Source organism: Palaemon carinicauda, chromosome 36, assembly GCF_036898095.1.
Source record: "Palaemon carinicauda isolate YSFRI2023 chromosome 36, ASM3689809v2, whole genome shotgun sequence".
In the NCBI taxonomy this organism is placed as follows: domain Eukaryota; kingdom Metazoa; phylum Arthropoda; class Malacostraca; order Decapoda; family Palaemonidae; genus Palaemon; species Palaemon carinicauda.
The window spans coordinates 47,665-65,384 of NC_090760.1; the positions used below are offsets into that span (position 1 = coordinate 47,665).

Sequence of the window (17,720 nt, forward strand, 5' to 3'; positions counted from 1 at the left end):
TAAAATAAAATTTCTTAACAACAGTAATGACATTAGAATATATTTTTCTTATATAAACTATAAAAACTTCAATTAAGATAAAATAGGAAGAGAAACAAGATAGAATAGTGTGCCCAAAGATCAGAAATGTAATGCTAGAAAAATCACAATAAACTTAAAATAGAATATAAAAAAGGAAAATTTTTATAATTGAACTTTACTTAGAAAACGCAGTTTAATGAAAGAAACATGAAATACATATGAAGAAAAGAGGAATTTGATGAGCTGTTGTAAAGGCTTGTCAGATAATTACTATAATCTTATATTACATTAAAAAATTAAAAATTTATAACCGAATTTTAAATAGAAAAGACAAATTTAATCAAAGAAACAGGAAATACATATGAAGAAAGGGGAAATTTGATGAGGGGTTGTAAAGGATTGCCAACTAATTGCTATAAACTTTAAATAGACTATTAAAAAACGAAAAAGTTTCATAACCAAACTTTTGAATAGAATTTTTATAATGGAACTTTACTTAGAAAACGCAGTTTAATGAAAAAAAAAACAGGAAATACATAAGAAGAAAAAAGAAATTTGATGTGCCGCTGTAAAGGCTTGCCAGATAATTACTATAAAATTGTAATATTATATTAAAAAAGGAAAAGTTTTATAACCAAATTTTAAATAGAAAAGACAAATTAATCAAAGAAATATAAAATACACAGTAAGAAAAGGGAAGCTTGATGAGCCGTTGTAAAGCTTTATCATATCTTGTAGTAGTCCACTTGGACCAGCTCCTCAATCAGCTGATTTGACGTAACAAACCAGGGGTGCTATTCGTACGATAATTATCGTACATGTACGATTATTTTAGGTCCAGTACGATGTACGATACATACCTTAGGTATATACATGTGTGTGTGTTTAATTAAAAAATTATATTAAAATATTTTGAAATAAGTCAATCATGTAACTTATTAATAATTATATTGAAACTATGTACGATAATTTTGGTTGAAAAACGACAATTTAAGACTCATGTACGAAAATCCAGTCGAAATAAAACAAACATAACAATTGTGACTTGTCCCTCAGTACAAAGTTCAAGTACGTTTTGTAATGTCAGGGTACATATTATAAAAAAAGGAATTATCTGGATGAAGTTTACCGGCTGAGATATAATTAAAAGCACAATTGGGATCCTGGAACGTATTAAACCTTCAACATGGCTCAGAATACAGGGTAAGTAGGGAAATACGTTGGTAAATTAAAGTTCAATTTTTGGTCTTAAATACTTTTTTATTAATTGTCAATTTGTTACATTGCCCTGTAATACAATACAATAATAGGTATTATTTTCTGTAGGTAAGGACACGGCTTATATTATTATTATTATTACTATCCAAGCTACAACCCTAGTTGGAAAAGCAAGATGCTATAAGCCCAGGGGCTCCAACAGGGAAAAATAGCCCAGTGAGGAAAGGAAATAAGGAAATAAATAAATGAAGAGAACAAATTAACAATAAATCATTCTAAAAACAGTAACAACGTCAAAACAGACATGTCATATATAAACTATTAACAGCATCAAAAACAAATATGTCATAAATAAACTATAAAAAGACTCATGTCCGCCTGGTCAACATAAAAACATTTGCTCCAACTTTGAACTTTTGAAGTTCTACTGATTCAACTATCCGATTAGGAAGATCATTCCACAACTTGGTAACAGCTGGAATAAAACTTCTAGCCTAGGTTAAGGGGGAAAGTTTATGCTAGTTGATGTCCAATTTTAATCCACGCAGTAGGAACTGGCCGCTGATATACAAAGGCCCCAACCCATCTTTAGGGGATCGACTTTGCAACCCCCTCTGGTAGGTAAGGATACGTCTCCTAGGTTAGGTTAGGTTAAGTGGTGATCTCGTGTTTTGATTCCCTTTTAAAATGGGAGTTTGAAATTTCGCAACCAGTCAGACCTAACGAACTAGAAAGGGTCCTTATATTCGTTCTACACTACCTGCTTGAACGAATTAACATAGGAAGCAAAATCCAAAGTTCATATATTCAACGACTAGTCATTATTATTATTATTACCTGCTAAGCCGCAACCCTAGTCGGAAAAGAAGGATGCTATAAGCCCAGGGGGCAAAACAGGGAAAATAGCCCAGTTAGGAAAGGAAACAAGGAAAAATAAAATTTTAAGAACAGTAACATCATAAAATAAATATTTTCTATACATTATAAACTATAAAAATCTAACAAAACAAGACGAAGAGAAATGACACAGATTATTGTGCCTGAGTGTACCCTCAAGCAAGAGAACTCTAACCTGAGACTGTAGAAGACCATGGTACAGAGGCTATGGCACTAACTAAGACTAGAGAACAATGGTTTGATTTTGGAGTGTCCTTCTCCTAGAAGAGCTGCTTACCATAGTAAAAGAGTCTCTTTTACCCTTACCAAGAGGAAAATAGCCACTGAACAATTACAGTCCGGTACTTAACCCCTTGATTGAAGAAGAATTGTTTGGTAATATGTGTTGTTAGCTGTATGAGGACAGAGGAGAATCGGCAGCTCATGCTTCCTTTCTTCCATCTTGCTATTCAGTCTCTTTAACTTTACTTCTAAGTGCATTATGATAATCGGCCTCAAATCCACCAGGTACTGCTGTCACTTCGGTAAATTTTTACCCATGCAACTTCACCAGTTAATTTCAACTGGTAGACTTTTACCCGTGCACCGTCACCAGTAAAATTCAAACGGTAAATTTTCAATATTAATCTTACCCGATAATCATGTAGCTGTCAACTCCGTTGCCCGACAGAATTCTACGGAAGGGATACGCCAGCGATCGCTATACAAGAGGGGGGTGTACTCACAAGCGCCACCTGTGGCCAGGTACTGCAGTACTTCTTGTTGACACCACCTCAATTTTTCCTCTGTCGTGCCTCCGGCTAGACCTACATGGATACGCTGTTGATTCTGGAGTTTTTTTTGCTCACGATTTGGTGATGTATTTGCTCTAGAGTTTAGCTTTCGCTATTCAGGAAGTTTTATCATTAGCTTAGCTAGCTTTTGGAATTTATTTGATTAATTATGGTGACGAAGAGAGTATGAACTCTCTTTCACTTTTAAATGGCCGACCCTTACCTTAGACGGAAGTGTTGGTGTCTAAGAGAGTATAGACTCTCTTTCTTAATTTTGCTTAACAAAAGTTATAGATTTATTTTATATCTCTTCGCCTTTTATAGGCATCTTCGATTAACTTCCTTTTATTATAAACTTATTAAAATTAATTTTTATATTTGTTTATATTCGACCTTTCCTAATAGTAGGCGGTCTTTTCTTGGTACCGAAGTTAATTAACATTGAGCCCGTCATTTCGGTTTTACCTGTTAACATATTATGCTATTTTAATGTTTTTGAAAGAATTTCTTTGATAGTCTCGTACTGTTTTCAAAGTTGAACTAACGTTTTGTTTTGTCTCTGCAGTTGTTGACGTTCAGAACGTTCTCCTTGCGCTCTATCGTTACGATAGAGAGAGAATTTTCAATATTAAACTTACCCGATAATCATGTAGCTGTCAACTCCGTTGCCCGACAGAATTCTATGGAGGGATACGCCAGCTATCACAATACTAGAAGGGGGTGTACTTACCAGCGCCACCTGTGGCCAGGTACTCAAGTACTTCTTGTTGACACCTCCTCAATTATTCCTCTGTCGTGCTTCCGGTTAAGACGTTCTGGGATACGCTTATGTTCTTGGAGTATTTTCACGACTTTGGTGAAGTATTTCTCTTTGATTTCGGCTGTCGCTTTACTGGAAACTTCTATATTAGCTTAGTTAGCTTTTGGAATTAATTTGATTATTTATGGTGACGAAGAGAGTATGAACTCTCGTTCACCTTTCAATGGCCGACCCTTCCCTTAGACGGAAGTGTTGGTGTCTAAGAGAGTATAGACTCTTTTTCTTAATTTTGCTTAACAAAAGTTATAGATTTATTTTATATCTCTCCGCCTCTTATAGGCCTCTTCGATTAACTTCCTTTTATTATAAACTTATTAAAATTAATTTTTATATTTGTTTATATTCGACCTTCCTAATAGTAGGCGGTCTTTTCTTGGTACCGAAGTTAATTAACATTGAGCCCGTCATTTCGGTTTTACCTGTTAACATATTATGCTATTTCCGCCACAGAGTTTGAAAGAATTTCTTTGATAGTCTCGTACTGTTTTCAAAGTTGAACTAACGTTTTGTTTTGTCTCTGCAGTTGTTGACGTTCAGAACGTTCAACTTGCACTCTATCGTTACGATAGAGAAAGAATGTTCACGGTTTCACGTTGCAGTAAGAGTAACCGTGTCTAGCGTTTTGTTCATTCTTTCTTAACTTAATGGTTTTGATCCTAATAAAGGAACTTTTCATTTTGGGAAATATTTCAGTTTTTTCCTTTAACAATAATATGTTTTAACGATATATATGATTGGGCTCTTCTCTCAGGTTCTAAGTCAAGAGAGAGAGAGAGAGAGAGAGAGAGAGATAGAGACGGAGGGAGAAAGAGGATAAACGTTTCACTCAAGCCTGCCAGGCGTACGAGTAACGTCGTTATCGTTTTTGCTCTTCTCCCTAGTCTCTTTAGGGGAAGAAACTAAACGTTTCTAGAGTGATCTAGTGTTTAGTCTCTTTCCAGCCACTGAATTATCTTTCATTAGATTTTTCTGTTTCATTGTAATTCTGTTTTCGCAATTACTAACTTTTGAGAAAGGATAGAATTGCGTGTTTCAGGTACAAACCACTTAAAGTTTCGAGTTCAGTGAAATAAGTGCAAACAGAAATCAAAGTGATAAGTGATTAGCGCAAAGTATGTCAGTGTTGTGCGTGAGGGTACTTTTGTGCGCGCCAGTCGTCCTCCCAGTCCGGGACCTCTTGCAAGCTCCCAAGCCCAGGGGAGAAGCAATGTCGAAGGACAAAAGGGTTCGGCAGGCCTTGATCGGCGCACAGAAGTATCCTCGGTGGTTGTGGGCGTGTCTTACCGAGACCGTCACTCCCACCCGCAGACGATTGAGCCCTTATTTTGCTCGTCTGCAGAAGAGATTTAGGGGAGAAAATAAAGGCAGAGTAACGCTGGCTCAGGTCTCAAGACCTCTTAAACGTAAAGTCCAGACCTATGCCAGACGTACGAAGTTAAAGTTCAACAATCCGGATGCAGTCATTGGGTTAGCTCTGACTCTCCTCAGTCATCAGTTGAATACACTCCGCCTAAGAGGAGTAAGGTTCTGCCGCAGCAGATCTCTGCTGTTAAGGCTTTACCTCAGCAGACCTTAGTGTCTGCCGACCCCAAGTTGACTCTACTGCAGTCCATGCAGTCACAACTTTCGGTCTTGATGCGTGAGTGTCGGGCTGAGAGTGTTGCGCCTCCGCCTCCGCCTACACTCCCCCCGCCTATGCTCGCTCCGCCTGATCGCAGTACCACCTGCCAGGCGTACGATGTTGTGGACTCTACTACAGTCCATGCAAGCACAGCTTTCGGACTTGATGCGTGAGTGTCGGGCTGAGAGTGTTGCTCCTCCGCCTCCGCCTACACTCCCTCCGCCTACACTCGCTCCGCCTGATCGCAGTACCACCTGCCAGGCGTACGATGTTGTGGACTCTACTACAGTCCATACAAGCACAGCTTTCGGACTTGATGCGTGAGTGTCGAGCTGAGAGTGTTGCTCCTCCGCCTCCGCCTACACTCCCTCCGCCTACGCTCGCTCCGCCTGATCGCACTACCACCTGCCAGGCGTACGATGTTGAGCCACGTGCTGAGTTTGCTGTTCCCTGTGGTGTTCAGCCTCCGCCTTCCTTTAGGCAACCTTTTCAATGGGATCAGGAGGATTATACCTCTCTTCCTCCGCCTCCACTTGCTGCTCCACCAGTGATGCAACACTCGGTTGAGGTACAACAACCTCTCCCGTCCATGAGTCAGTCTCCTCAGCTCTCGCTGCAGCGAGCTCAACCCTCCACAAGGCAAGCACCACAACACCCTAGCCTTGCGCCTCAGGAGCCTCAGCTTGCGAGACATTTACCTTGTTCTGCGCAGCCTCTTCCTCATCGCGCTCCGCTCACACCACAGGAACTGGAACTTTCTACTCCGCTTCCGCCAACCGCTCAGCAAGCGCAACCCTTGGGTTCAACCACTCATGCTAGGAGTCAGCCTCCTCCACCCATGCGCCTTCCTTCTGCTTGTCTTTTATTCAGCCTTTGCAGACTGAGCCTCAGGTGTTCCCTCAACAGAGTCTTGAAGAGGAAACCACAACTATTGTTGTTCCAGCTCGTTCTGACTCTGCTGTTCAGCATACCTTATCTCCATTTTCAAACCATGGCAAAAATATGAATCATGAGTTATGAATGTAAGGTAAACATTATGTTGATTTTTAAACCCCATGCAAGCATGCATAAAGCACTCTAGCACTGGTCATGGAATTTCTGAGAAATGTTAAACGCCATGCACACGCTCTGCTTTCCTTACAGCAGGCTCTGCTTACAGCAGGCTCTGCTTACTACATGCTCTGCATACAGCATGCTCTGCATACAGCATGCTCTGCATACAGCATGCTCTGCATACAGCATGCTCTGCATTCAGCATGCTCTGCATACAACATGCTCTGCATACAGCATGCTCTGCATTCAGCATGCTCTGCATACAACATGCTCTACATACAGCATGCTCTGCATACAGCATACTCTGCATACATCATGGCATACCTTACCGCATGCTTCTCAGTCACACATCTTGGGTTGTTGCCAACTCACTAGACTGTCAAGCAGTTTCATTACGTTGCCTTCTAGTCTGCTGCTTTTGCACCAGTGAACCCTCACTCAGAGAACTTAGCTTTTCTAGGATAAGGTCCCTGTAGATGAGAAAGTTCTTTTCTCCCTCCTTCTGATATTCCCTTGAGGACTCTGTCATTTGGAGGGAGCCTTTAGCTGCATAACCTCTTATGGACTTTTATTTAAGCATAACATGCTTCCAGGGAAGGTAATGGTTCCACTTCAGTCGCTAATCCCGTCTGTTACCACACCTGCTCCCATAGACCTTGAGCTGTGTTGCATGACATGCAGTCCAAGCTTAGTCCTTGTTAGAGGATTTTTTGTTTACGGAGTCAATGTGTCACGGGGAAGACGTTCAACAACCAACAGAAGTGACTTGTTGTGACGCAGTGCGGCAACCTCAGCAACCCGTTAAGGAATTGTCTGTACGACCCAGACAGTCTAGACAGATTCGGGTTGTCACTGTACTTCCTCGCTTGCCCATGATTGACAGTTCACAGACTGTGCAGCAGTATCATGATCTTGTGTCCGGCTCCGTCAGACGACTGGCTTTTAAGAGCTCCCACAAGTCGTCGCTGTCTGGAGATTTTCAAATGGACTATGGATCTGACCAAGGAACTGGGCCTCCTGGTCAATTTTGAGGAGTCTCAGCTCGTTCCATCCCAGACCATTGTCTCCTTGGGTATGGATCTTCAGAGTCGAGCTTTTCGGACTTTTCCGTCGGCCCCAAGGATCTTCCAAGCCCTAGAATGCATCCAGAGCATGCTGAGAAGGAACCGATGCTCAGTCAGGTAGTGGATGAGTCTAACAGGGACACTTTCATCTCTGGCCCTGTTCATCGTGTTAGGGAGACTCCACCTTCCCCCCCTTCAGTATCATCTAGCTGCTCACTGGATAAAGGACATGACGCTAGAGACGGTCTCAGTTCCTGTTTCCGAAGAGAGGAGGTCTTCTCTCGCGTGGTGTAAGAACAGCTTTCTTCTCAAGGAAGTCTACCTTTGGCTGTTCAGAAACACGACCGCCGTCTCCTCTCGGACGCATCAGACATGGGCTGGGGTGCGACTTTGGACGGACAAGAATGCTCGGGAACATGGAATCAGGAGCAAAGGACACTTCACATCATTTGCAAGAAGTTGTTGGCGGTTATTCTGGCCTTGATAAACTTCAAGTCCCTCCAGCTTAACAAAGTGGTGGAGGTAGACTCTGACAACACCACAGCCCTGGCTTACATCTTCAAGCAGGGAGGGACTCTTTCGTGGAAGTTGTTCTAGATCGCAAGGGACCTACTTCTGGTCTTAAGATCGAAAGCTAACTGGTAACGAGGTTCATTCAGGGCGGTATGAATGTCATGGCAGATCACCTCAGACGGAAGGGTCAGGTCATCCCCACAGAGTGGACCCTTCTCAAGAATGTTTGCAACAGACTTTGGGCCCTGTGGGGTCAGCCAACCATAGATCTGTTCACTACCTCGATAACCTAGAGACTCCTGTTGTATTGTTCTCCGATTCCAGACCCAGCAGCAGTTCACGTGGATGCTTTTCTGCTGGATTGGTTCCACCTCGACCTGTATGCATTCCCGCCGTTCAAGATTGTCAACAGGGTACTTCAGAAGTTCTCCTCTCACAAAGGGACACGGCTGACGTTGGTTGGCTCCGCTCTGGTCCGCGAGAGAATGGTTCTTAGAGGTACTGCATGGCTGGTCGACATTCCCAGGACTCTTCCTCTAGGAGTGAACCTTCTAAGTCTACCTCACGTAAAGAAGGTACACCCAATCCTCCACGCTCTTCGTCTGACTGCCTTCAGACTTTCGAAACACTCTCAAGAGCTAGGGGCTTTTCGAAGGAGGCAGCCAGAGCGATTGCCAAAGCAAGGAGAACATCCACTCTCAGAATCTATCAGTCTCAAGGGGAAGTCTTCCGTAGCTGGTACAAGACCAATGCAGTTTCCTCAACCAGTACCACTGTAACCCAGATTGCTGACTTCCTGTTATATCTAAGGAAAGTAAGATCCCTTTCAGCTCCTACGATCAAGGGTTACAGAAGTATGTTGGCAGCGGTTTTCCGCCACAGAGGCTTGGATCTTTCCACCATCAAAGATCTACAGGACCTCCCTAGGTCTTTTGAGACCTCAAAGGAACGTCAGTTGTCCACTCCAGGCTGGAATCTAGACGTGGTCCTAAGGTTCCTTATGTCATCAAGATTTGAACCTCTCCAATCAGCCTCTTTTTAGGACCTCACATTAAAAACTCTTTTCCTCGTGTGCTTGACAACAGCTAAAAGAGTAAGTGAGATCCACGCCTTCAGCAGGATCATTGTTTTCACATCTGAAACGGCTACATGTTCCTTGCAGCTCGGTTTTTGCTAAACGAGCTTCCTTCACGTCCTTGGCCTAAGTCGTTCGAGATCCCAAGCCTGTCCAACTTGGTGGGGAATGATCTGAAGAGAGTACTTTGCCCAGTTAGAGCTCTTAGGTACTATCTAAAAAGGTCTTAACCTTTACAAGGACAATCAGAAGCCTTATAGTGTGCTATCAAGAAACCTTCTTTTCCAAGTTCTAAGAACTCAGTTTCTTACTATTCAGGCTTCTGATTAGAGAAACACATTCTCATCTGAAGGAAAAAGACCTTGCTTTGCTGAAGGTAAGGACACATGAAGTGGGAGCTGTGGCTACTTCAGTGGCCTTCAAACAGAACCATTCTCTGCAGAGTGTTATGGATGCAACCTATTGGAGAAGCAAGTCAGTGTTCGCATCATTCTATCTCAAAGATGTCCAGTCTCTTTACGAGTACTGCTACACCCTGGGATCATTCGTAGCAACGAATGCAGTAGTAGGCGAGGGCTCAGCCACTACATTCCCATAATCCCATAACCTTTTAACCTTTCTCTTGAATACTTTTTATGGGTTGTACGGTCGGCTAAGAAGCCTTCCACATCCTTGTTGATTTGGCGGGTGGTCAATTCTTTCTTGAGAAGCGCCGAGGTTAAAGGTTGTGATGAGGTCCTTTAGTATGGGTTGCAGCCCTGTATACTTTAGCACCTTTGGGTTGATTCAGCCTCCAAGAGGAACGCTGCGCTCAGTAAGGAAGACGAACTTAAAAAAGAGGCAGAGTAACGGTTCAATTCGACTTCCTTACCAGGTACTTATTATTTCATTGTTATTTGAGATAACTGTTATATGAAATATGGGATACTTAGCTATCCTTTAATCTTGTACACTGGTTTTCACCCACCCCCCTGGGTGTGAATCAGCTACATGATTATCGGGTAAGTTTAATATTGAAAAATGTTATTTTCATTAGTAAAATAAATTTTTGAATATACTTACCCGATAATCATGATTTAATTGACCCTCCCTTCCTCCCCATAGAGAACCAGTGGGACCGAGGAATAATTGAGGAGGTGTCAACAAGAAGTACTTGAGTACCTGGCCACAGGTGGCGCTGGTAAGTACACCCCCTTCTAGTATTGTGATAGCTGGCGTATCCCTCCATAGAATTCTGTCGGGCAACGGAGTTGACAGCTACATGATTATCGGGTAAGTATATTCAAAAATTTATTTTACTAATGAAAATAACATTTTTCACGGTGTCACGTTGCAGTAAGAGTAACCGTTTCTAGCGTTTTGTTCATTCTTTCTTAGCTTAATGGTTTTAATTCTAATAAAGGAACTTTTTATTTGGGAAATATTTCAGTTTTTTTCCTTTAACAATAATATGTTTTAACGATATATATGATTGGGCTCTTCTCTCAGGTTCTAAGTCAAGAGAGAGAGAGAGAGAGAGATAGAGACGGAGGGAGAGAGAGCTGGATAAACGTTTCGTTCAAGCGAGTAACGTTGTTATCGTTTTTGCTCTTCTCCCTAGTCTCTTTAGGGGAAGAAGGTAAACGTTTCTAGAGTTTTATTCTTGTTCTCAAGCTTTATGCGGTGAGAGATTTTAAACGTAGTTTATTTGATCTAGTGTTTAGTCTCTTTCCAGCCACTGAATTATTTATCTTTCATTAGATTTTTCTGTTACATTGTAATTCTGTTTTCGCAATTACTAACTTTTAAGGAAGGATAGAATTGCGTGTTTCAGGTACAAACCACTTAAAGTTTCGAGTTCAGTGAAATAAGTGCAAACAGAAAATCAAAAGTGATAAGTGATTAGCGCAAAGTGTGTCAGTGTTGTGCGTGAGGGTACTTCTGTGCGTGCCAGTCGTCCTCCCAGTCCGGGACCTCTTGCAAGCTCCCAAGCCCAGGGGAGAAGCAATGTCGAAGGGCAAAAGGGTTCGGCAGGCCTTGATCGGCGCACAGAAGTATCCTCGGTGGTTGCGGGCGTGTCTTACAGAGACCGTCACTCCCACCCGCAGACGATTGAGCCCTTATTTTGCTCGTCTGCAGAAGAAATTTCGGGGAGAAAACGCTGGACTCAGGTCTCAAGACCTCTTAAACGTAAAGTCCAGACCTCTAGAGTTCAACAACCCGGATGCAGTCATTGGGTTAGCTCTGACTCTCCGCAGTCATCAGGTGACTGCACACCTCCTAAGAGAGGTAAGGCGATGCCTCAACAGACCTCATCTTCTGTTAAGGCTTTGCCTCAACAGACCTTATCGTCTGTTGATCCCAAGATGACTTTGCTGCAGTCCATGCAGTTGCAGCTTGCGGTCTTAATGCGTGAGTTTCAGGCTGAGAAGGTTACACCTCCTCCTGCGAGCGCTCCGCCTCACCGCAGTCCAGTCTGCCAGGCGTACGAAGTTGAGGTTCCTCAAGCTACCTTACCGCGTTCGGAGTTGCCAGTTACCAGCGTTGTGCAGCAACCTCAACCTTCCTTAAGGCAACCTCAACAATGGGAGCAGGAGTCTTATGCCTTGAGGCAAGATTTTCTTGCAGTTAGACCATCTTCGAGGCAACAACCTTTTGAGGTACGACAACCTCTACCATCCTTGAGGCAGCCACCTCAGCTCTCGCAGCTGCTACCTCAACTTTCCTCAAGGCGAGAGCCTCAACTCTTGAGGCTAGCTCCTCAGGAACCTCAACTCGTGAGACAGGAACTGCGTTCTGCGCAGCCGCTACCTCAACTCTCGCAGCTCACACCTCAAGAACCTCAACTCGTGAGTCAAGAGCCTCTCTCTGCGCAGCCACCTCAACCCTTGAGGCAAGCGCAACTCTTGAGGCAGGAACCTCATGCTATGAGTCAGCCACCTCAACGCATGCATCTGCCACTTTCTCCTCAACTTGAGCCTCTTCCCATTCAACTTTGAAATAACAAATGACAATAATAACACCTCATTACTTTCATAACTTGCATTTGTAATCATATACATGTATGCCTACACAAACATTATGATAATGGAGGTTATTCGTATTACTTAAATAAAAAAATATATATGTATTCCTTGCAATATATTTTTAACAAAATCGCAAAATATGGCAAAAATATCTTCAAAACAAAAATGAATCATGAGTTATGAATGTAATGTAAATATTATGTTGATATTAAAACCCCATGCAAGCATGCATGAAGTAATGCAGTGTTGCCAACAGGGCGAGTTTCCCTTTCCTGAGGTGAAGTAGATTATAGTACATTTAGTGCAGCTTAATTCTACGATTATCATGCCGGCTATCAAATTCATCAACAAAACAGTCTAAATCAATTCCCTCGGCACGTGCACTTTCAATGGACAGTAATGCGATATTACTCAATCTAGCACTGGTCATGGAATTTCTGAGAAATGTTACACGCCATGCAACATGCTCTGCTTACCTTACAGCATGCTTTACATACAGCATGCTCTGCATACAGCATGCTCTGCATACAGCATGCTCTGCATACCTTACCGCATGCTTCTCAGTCACACATCTTTGGTTGTTGCCAACTCACTAGACTGTCAAGCAGTTTCATAACGTTGCCTTCTAGTCTGCTGCTTTTGCACCAGTGAAACCCTCACTGAGAGAACTTAGCTTTTCTCGGATATGGTCCCTGTAGATGAGAAAGTGCTTTTCTCCCTCCTTCTGATATTCCCTTGAGGACTCTGTCATTTGGAGAGGAGCCTTTAGCTGCGTAGCCTCCTATGGACTTTTATTTAAGCATAACATGCTTCCAGGGAAGGTAATGGTTCCACTTCAGTCGCTAACCCCGTCTGTTACCACACCTGCTCCCATAGACCTTGAGCTGTGTTGCAAGACATGCAGTCCAAGCTTAGTCCTTGTTAGAGGATTTTTTGTTTACGGAGTCAGTGTGTCACTGGGAAGACGTTCAACAACCAGCAGAAGTGACTTGTTGTGACGCAGTGCGGCAACCTTAGCAACCCGATAAGGAGTTGTCTGTACGACCCAGACAGTCTAGACAGCTTCGGGTTGTCACTGTACTTCCTCGCTTCCCCATGGTTGACAGTTCACAGACTGTGCAGCAGTACCATGATCTTGTGTCCGGCTCCGTCAGACGACTGGCTTTTAAGAGCTCCCACAAGTCGTCGCTGTCTGGAGATTCTCAGATGGACTATGGATCTGACCAAGGAACTGGGCCTCCTGGTCAATTTTGAGGAGTCTCAGCTCGTCCCATCCCATACCATTGTCTACCTGGGTATGGATCTTCAGAGTCGAGCTTTTCGGGCTTTTCCGTCGGCCCCAAGGATCTTCCAAGCCCTAGAATGCATCCAGAGCATGCTGAGAAGGAACCGATGCTCAGTCAGGTAGTGGATGAGTCTAACAGGGACACTTTCATCGCTGGCCCTGTTCATCGTGTTAGGGAGACTCCACCTCCCCCCCCTTCAGTATCATCTAGCTGCTCACTGTATAAAGGACATGACGCTAGAGACGGTCTCAGTTCCTGTTTCCGAAGAGAGGAGGTCTTCTCTCGCGTGGTGTAAGAACAGCTTTCTTCTCAAGGAAGTCTACCTTTGGCTGTTCAGAAACCCGACCGCCGTCTCCTCTCGGACGCATCAGACACGGGCTGGGGTGCGACTTTGGACGGACAGGAATGCTCGGGAACATGGAATCAGGAGCAAAGGACACTTCACATCAATTGCAAGGAGTTGTTGGCGGTTCTTCTGGCCTTGATAAACTTCAAGTCCCTCCAGCTTAACAAAGTGGTGGAGGTGGACTCTGACAACACCACAGCCCTGGCTTACATCTTCAAGCAGGGAGGGACTCTTTCGTGGAAGTTGTTCTAGATCGCAAGGGACCTCCTCATCTGGTCTAAAGATCGAAAGCTCACGCTGGTAACGAGGTTCATTCAGGGCGGTATGAATGTCATGGCAGATCGCCTCAGCCGGAAGGGTCAGGTCAACCCCACAGAGTGGACCCTTCACAAGAATGTTTGCAGCAGACTTTGGGCCCTGTGGGGTCAGCCAACCATAGATCTGTTCGCTACCTCGATAACCTAGAGACTCCTGTTGTATTGTTCTCCGATTCCAGACCCAGCAGCAGTTCACGTGGATGCTTTTCTGCTGGATTGGTCCCATCTCGACCTGTATGCATTCCCGCCGTTCAAGATTGTCAACAGGGTACTTCAGAAGTTCTCCTCTCGCAAAGGGACACGGCTGACGTTGGTTGGCTCCGCTCTGGCCCGCGAGAGAATGGTTCATAGAGGTACTGCAATGGCTGGTCGACATTCCCAGGACTCTTCCTCTAGGAGTGAACCTTCTACGTCAACCTCACGTAAAGAAGGTACACCCAAACCTCCACGCTCTTCGTCTGACTGCCTTCAGACTTTCGAAAGACTCTCAAGAGCTAGGGGCTTTTCGAAGGAGGCAGCCAGAGCGATTGCCAGAGCAAGGAGAACATCCACTCTCAGAATCTATCAGTCTCAAGGGGAAGTCTTCCGTAGCTGGTACAAGACCAATGCAGTTTCCTCAACCAGTACCACTGTAACCCAGATTGCTGACTTCCTGTTACATCTAAGGAAAGTAAGATCCCTTTCAGCTCCTACGATCAAGGGTTACAGAAGTATGTTGGCAGCGGTTTTCCGCCACAGAGGCTTGGATCTTTCCACCAACAAAGATCTACAGGACCTCCCTAGGTCTTTTGAGACCTCAAAGGAACGTCGGTTGTCCACTCCAGGCTGGAATCTAGACGTGGTCCTAAGGTTCCTTATGTCATCAAGATTTGAACCTCTCCAATCAGCCTCTTTTTAGGACCTCACATTAAAAACTCTTTTCCTCGTGTGCTTGACAACAGCTAAAAGAGTAAGTGAGATCCACGCCTTCAGCAGGATCATTGTTTTCACATCTGAAACGGCTACATGTTCCTTGCAGCTCGGTTTTTGCTAAACGAGCTTCCTTCACGTCCTTGGCCTAAGTCGTTCGAGATCCCAAGCCTGTCCAACTTGGTGGGGAATGAACTGGAGAGAGTACTTTGCCCAGTTAGAGCTCTTAGGTACTATCTAAAAAGGTCTTAACCTTTACGAGGACAATCAGAAGCCTTATGGTGTGCTATCAAGAAACCTTCTTTTCCAAGGTCTAAGAACTCAGTTTCTTACTATTCAGGCTTCTGATTAGGGAAGCACATTCTCATCTGAAGGAAGAAGACCTTGCTTTGCTGAAGGTAAGGACACATGAAGTGGGAGCTGTGGCTACTTCAGTGGCCTTCAAACAGAACCGTTCTCTGCAGAGTGTTCTCTGCAGAGTGTTATGGATGCAACCTATTGGAGAAGCAAGTCAGTGTTCGCATCATTCTATCTCAAAGATGTCCAGTCTCTTTACGAGTACTGCTACACCCTGGGACCATTCGTAGCAACGAATGCAGTAGTAGGCGGGGGCTCAGCCACTACATTCCCATAATCCCATAACCTTTTAACCTTTCTCTTGAATACTTTTTATGGGTTGTACGGTCGGCTAAGAAGCCTTCCACATCCTTGTTGATTTGGCGGGTGGTCAATTCTTTCTTGAGAAGCGCCGAGGTTAAAGGTTGTGATGAGGTCCTTTAGTATGGGTTGCAGCCCTTGATACTTCAGCACCTTAGAGTTGTTCAGCCTCCTAAGAGGAACGCTGCGCTCAGTAAGGAAGACGAACCTATTTAAGGCAGAGTAATGGCTCAAGTCGACTTCCTTACCAGGTACTTATAATTTCATTGTTATTTTGAATAACTGATAATATGAAATACGGGATACTTAGCTTCTTGATATACATGTACACTGGTTTTCACCCACCTCCCTGGGTGTGAATCAGCTACATGATTATCGGGTAAGATTAATATTGAAAAATGTTATTTTCATTAGTAAAATAAATTTTTGAATATACTTACCCGATAATCATGATTTAATTGACCCACCCTTCCTCCCCATAGAACCAGTGGACCGAGGAAAAATTGAGGTGGTGTCAACAAGAAGTACTGCAGTACCTGGCCACAGGTGGCGCTTGTGAGTACACCCCCCTCTTGTATAGCGATCGCTGGCGTATCCCTTCCGTAGAATTCTGTCGGGCAACGGAGTTGACAGCTACATGATTATCGGGTAAGTATATTCAAAAATTTATTTTACTAATGAAAATAATATCTTTTACCCGTACAACATCACCAGTGAATTTCAATCGGTAAACTTTTACCCGTGGACCGTCACCAGTAAATTTCAAACGGTAAACTTTTACCCGTGCACAGTTACCAGTAAATTTGAATTGGTGAGCTTTTACCTGTGCAGGCACCATTAATTTCAAACGGTAAACTTTTACCCATACACCATCACCAGTAAATTTCAAACGGTAAACTTTTACCCTTGCAGTCACCATTAATTTCAAACGGTAAACTTTTATCCGTGCTCCATCACCAGTAAATTTCAAACAATAAACTTCTTCCTGTGCACCATCACCAGTAAATTTCAAACAGTAAACTTTTATCCATGCACCATCACCAGTAAATTTCAAACGGTAAACTTTTATCCATGCACCATCACCAGTAAATTTCAAACAGTAAACTTTTATCCGTGCACCATCAACAGTAAATTTCAAACGGTAAACTTTTACCCGTGTAACATCACCAGTAAATTTCAAATGGTAAACTTTTACCCGTGTAACATCACTATTAAACTTCAAACAGTAAACTTTTATCCGTATACCATCACCAGTAAATTTCAAACGGTAAACTTTTACCCGTGTAACATCACCAGTAAATTTCAAATGGTAAACTTTTACCCGTGCACCATCACCACTAAATTTCAAACGGTCCTGTTCCAACAAAACTCATCTTAGGATACTGTCCTTACTCATTGTTCACGATACCTGAAATGTTAGATTCGGTATTCTTAGTTTCAGATAGTCATCAATGTACAAACATAGTAGGTTCCACGAAGCTTTTCGTAAGTCAAATTCCGTTTAATCTTTGCCTAGGGTAGGCTTCGCCTAAGTCACATACCTACGATTTTCATCTGCAAAAGTCAACAAATAATCCCGTTTCATATCGCAAATGTCGTCTTGCTTACTGCATTAAATGATATGATATTGTTCTATTACAATATAACATTATTAGATTTTGATATATCTGTGATATATTATTTCAGTTTGATTTTTACTAGCATCTCCAAATATTTGTATTAAAAATATTTGTAAATGGAAGACATTCTGTATTTAAAGAAGAGTAAATCCTCTTGTTCCTCCTCAGGAAACTTAAAGGGAAAACCCTTTTCATTACTGGTGCCAGCAGAGGGATCGGCAAAGCAATAGCCCTCAAAGCGGCCAGGGACGGAGCAAACATCATCATCGCTGCCAAAACGGCCGAGCCGCATCCCAAACTCCCCGGCACCATCTACACAGCTGCGAAAGAAAGTAAGCGGAGGAAATTAGAGAGCGTCTTTGTTAGAACAGCCTCATAGATCATGCAATCTGTCAATTACTTGATTCTAACCTTAGTGCAATTTTTTTTTAGAAATTGATGGGATGGATAAAGATGAAGTTTCTAAGAAAGACTGTATCAGGGGATTGATTATGGCTTAAAAATATAAATTATTTATGCTTATACA

General features: G+C 43.1%; 1 protein-coding gene across 1 annotated transcript in view; it reads left to right on the forward strand.

Annotated features, from left to right (window-relative positions):
* The first annotated feature begins 1,070 nt into the window (after positions 1-1,070).
* The window catches only part of LOC137628707 (hydroxysteroid dehydrogenase-like protein 2), a 32,127-nt gene continuing 15,477 nt past the window's right edge, over positions 1,071-17,720 (forward strand). Inside the window, exons 1-2 of the mRNA XM_068359856.1 lie at positions 1,071-1,224; positions 17,363-17,526. Of these exons, the coding sequence (XP_068215957.1) occupies positions 1,208-1,224; positions 17,363-17,526 (181 nt within the window). The 5' untranslated portion in view covers positions 1,071-1,207. The remainder of the gene's footprint in view (positions 1,225-17,362; positions 17,527-17,720) is intronic.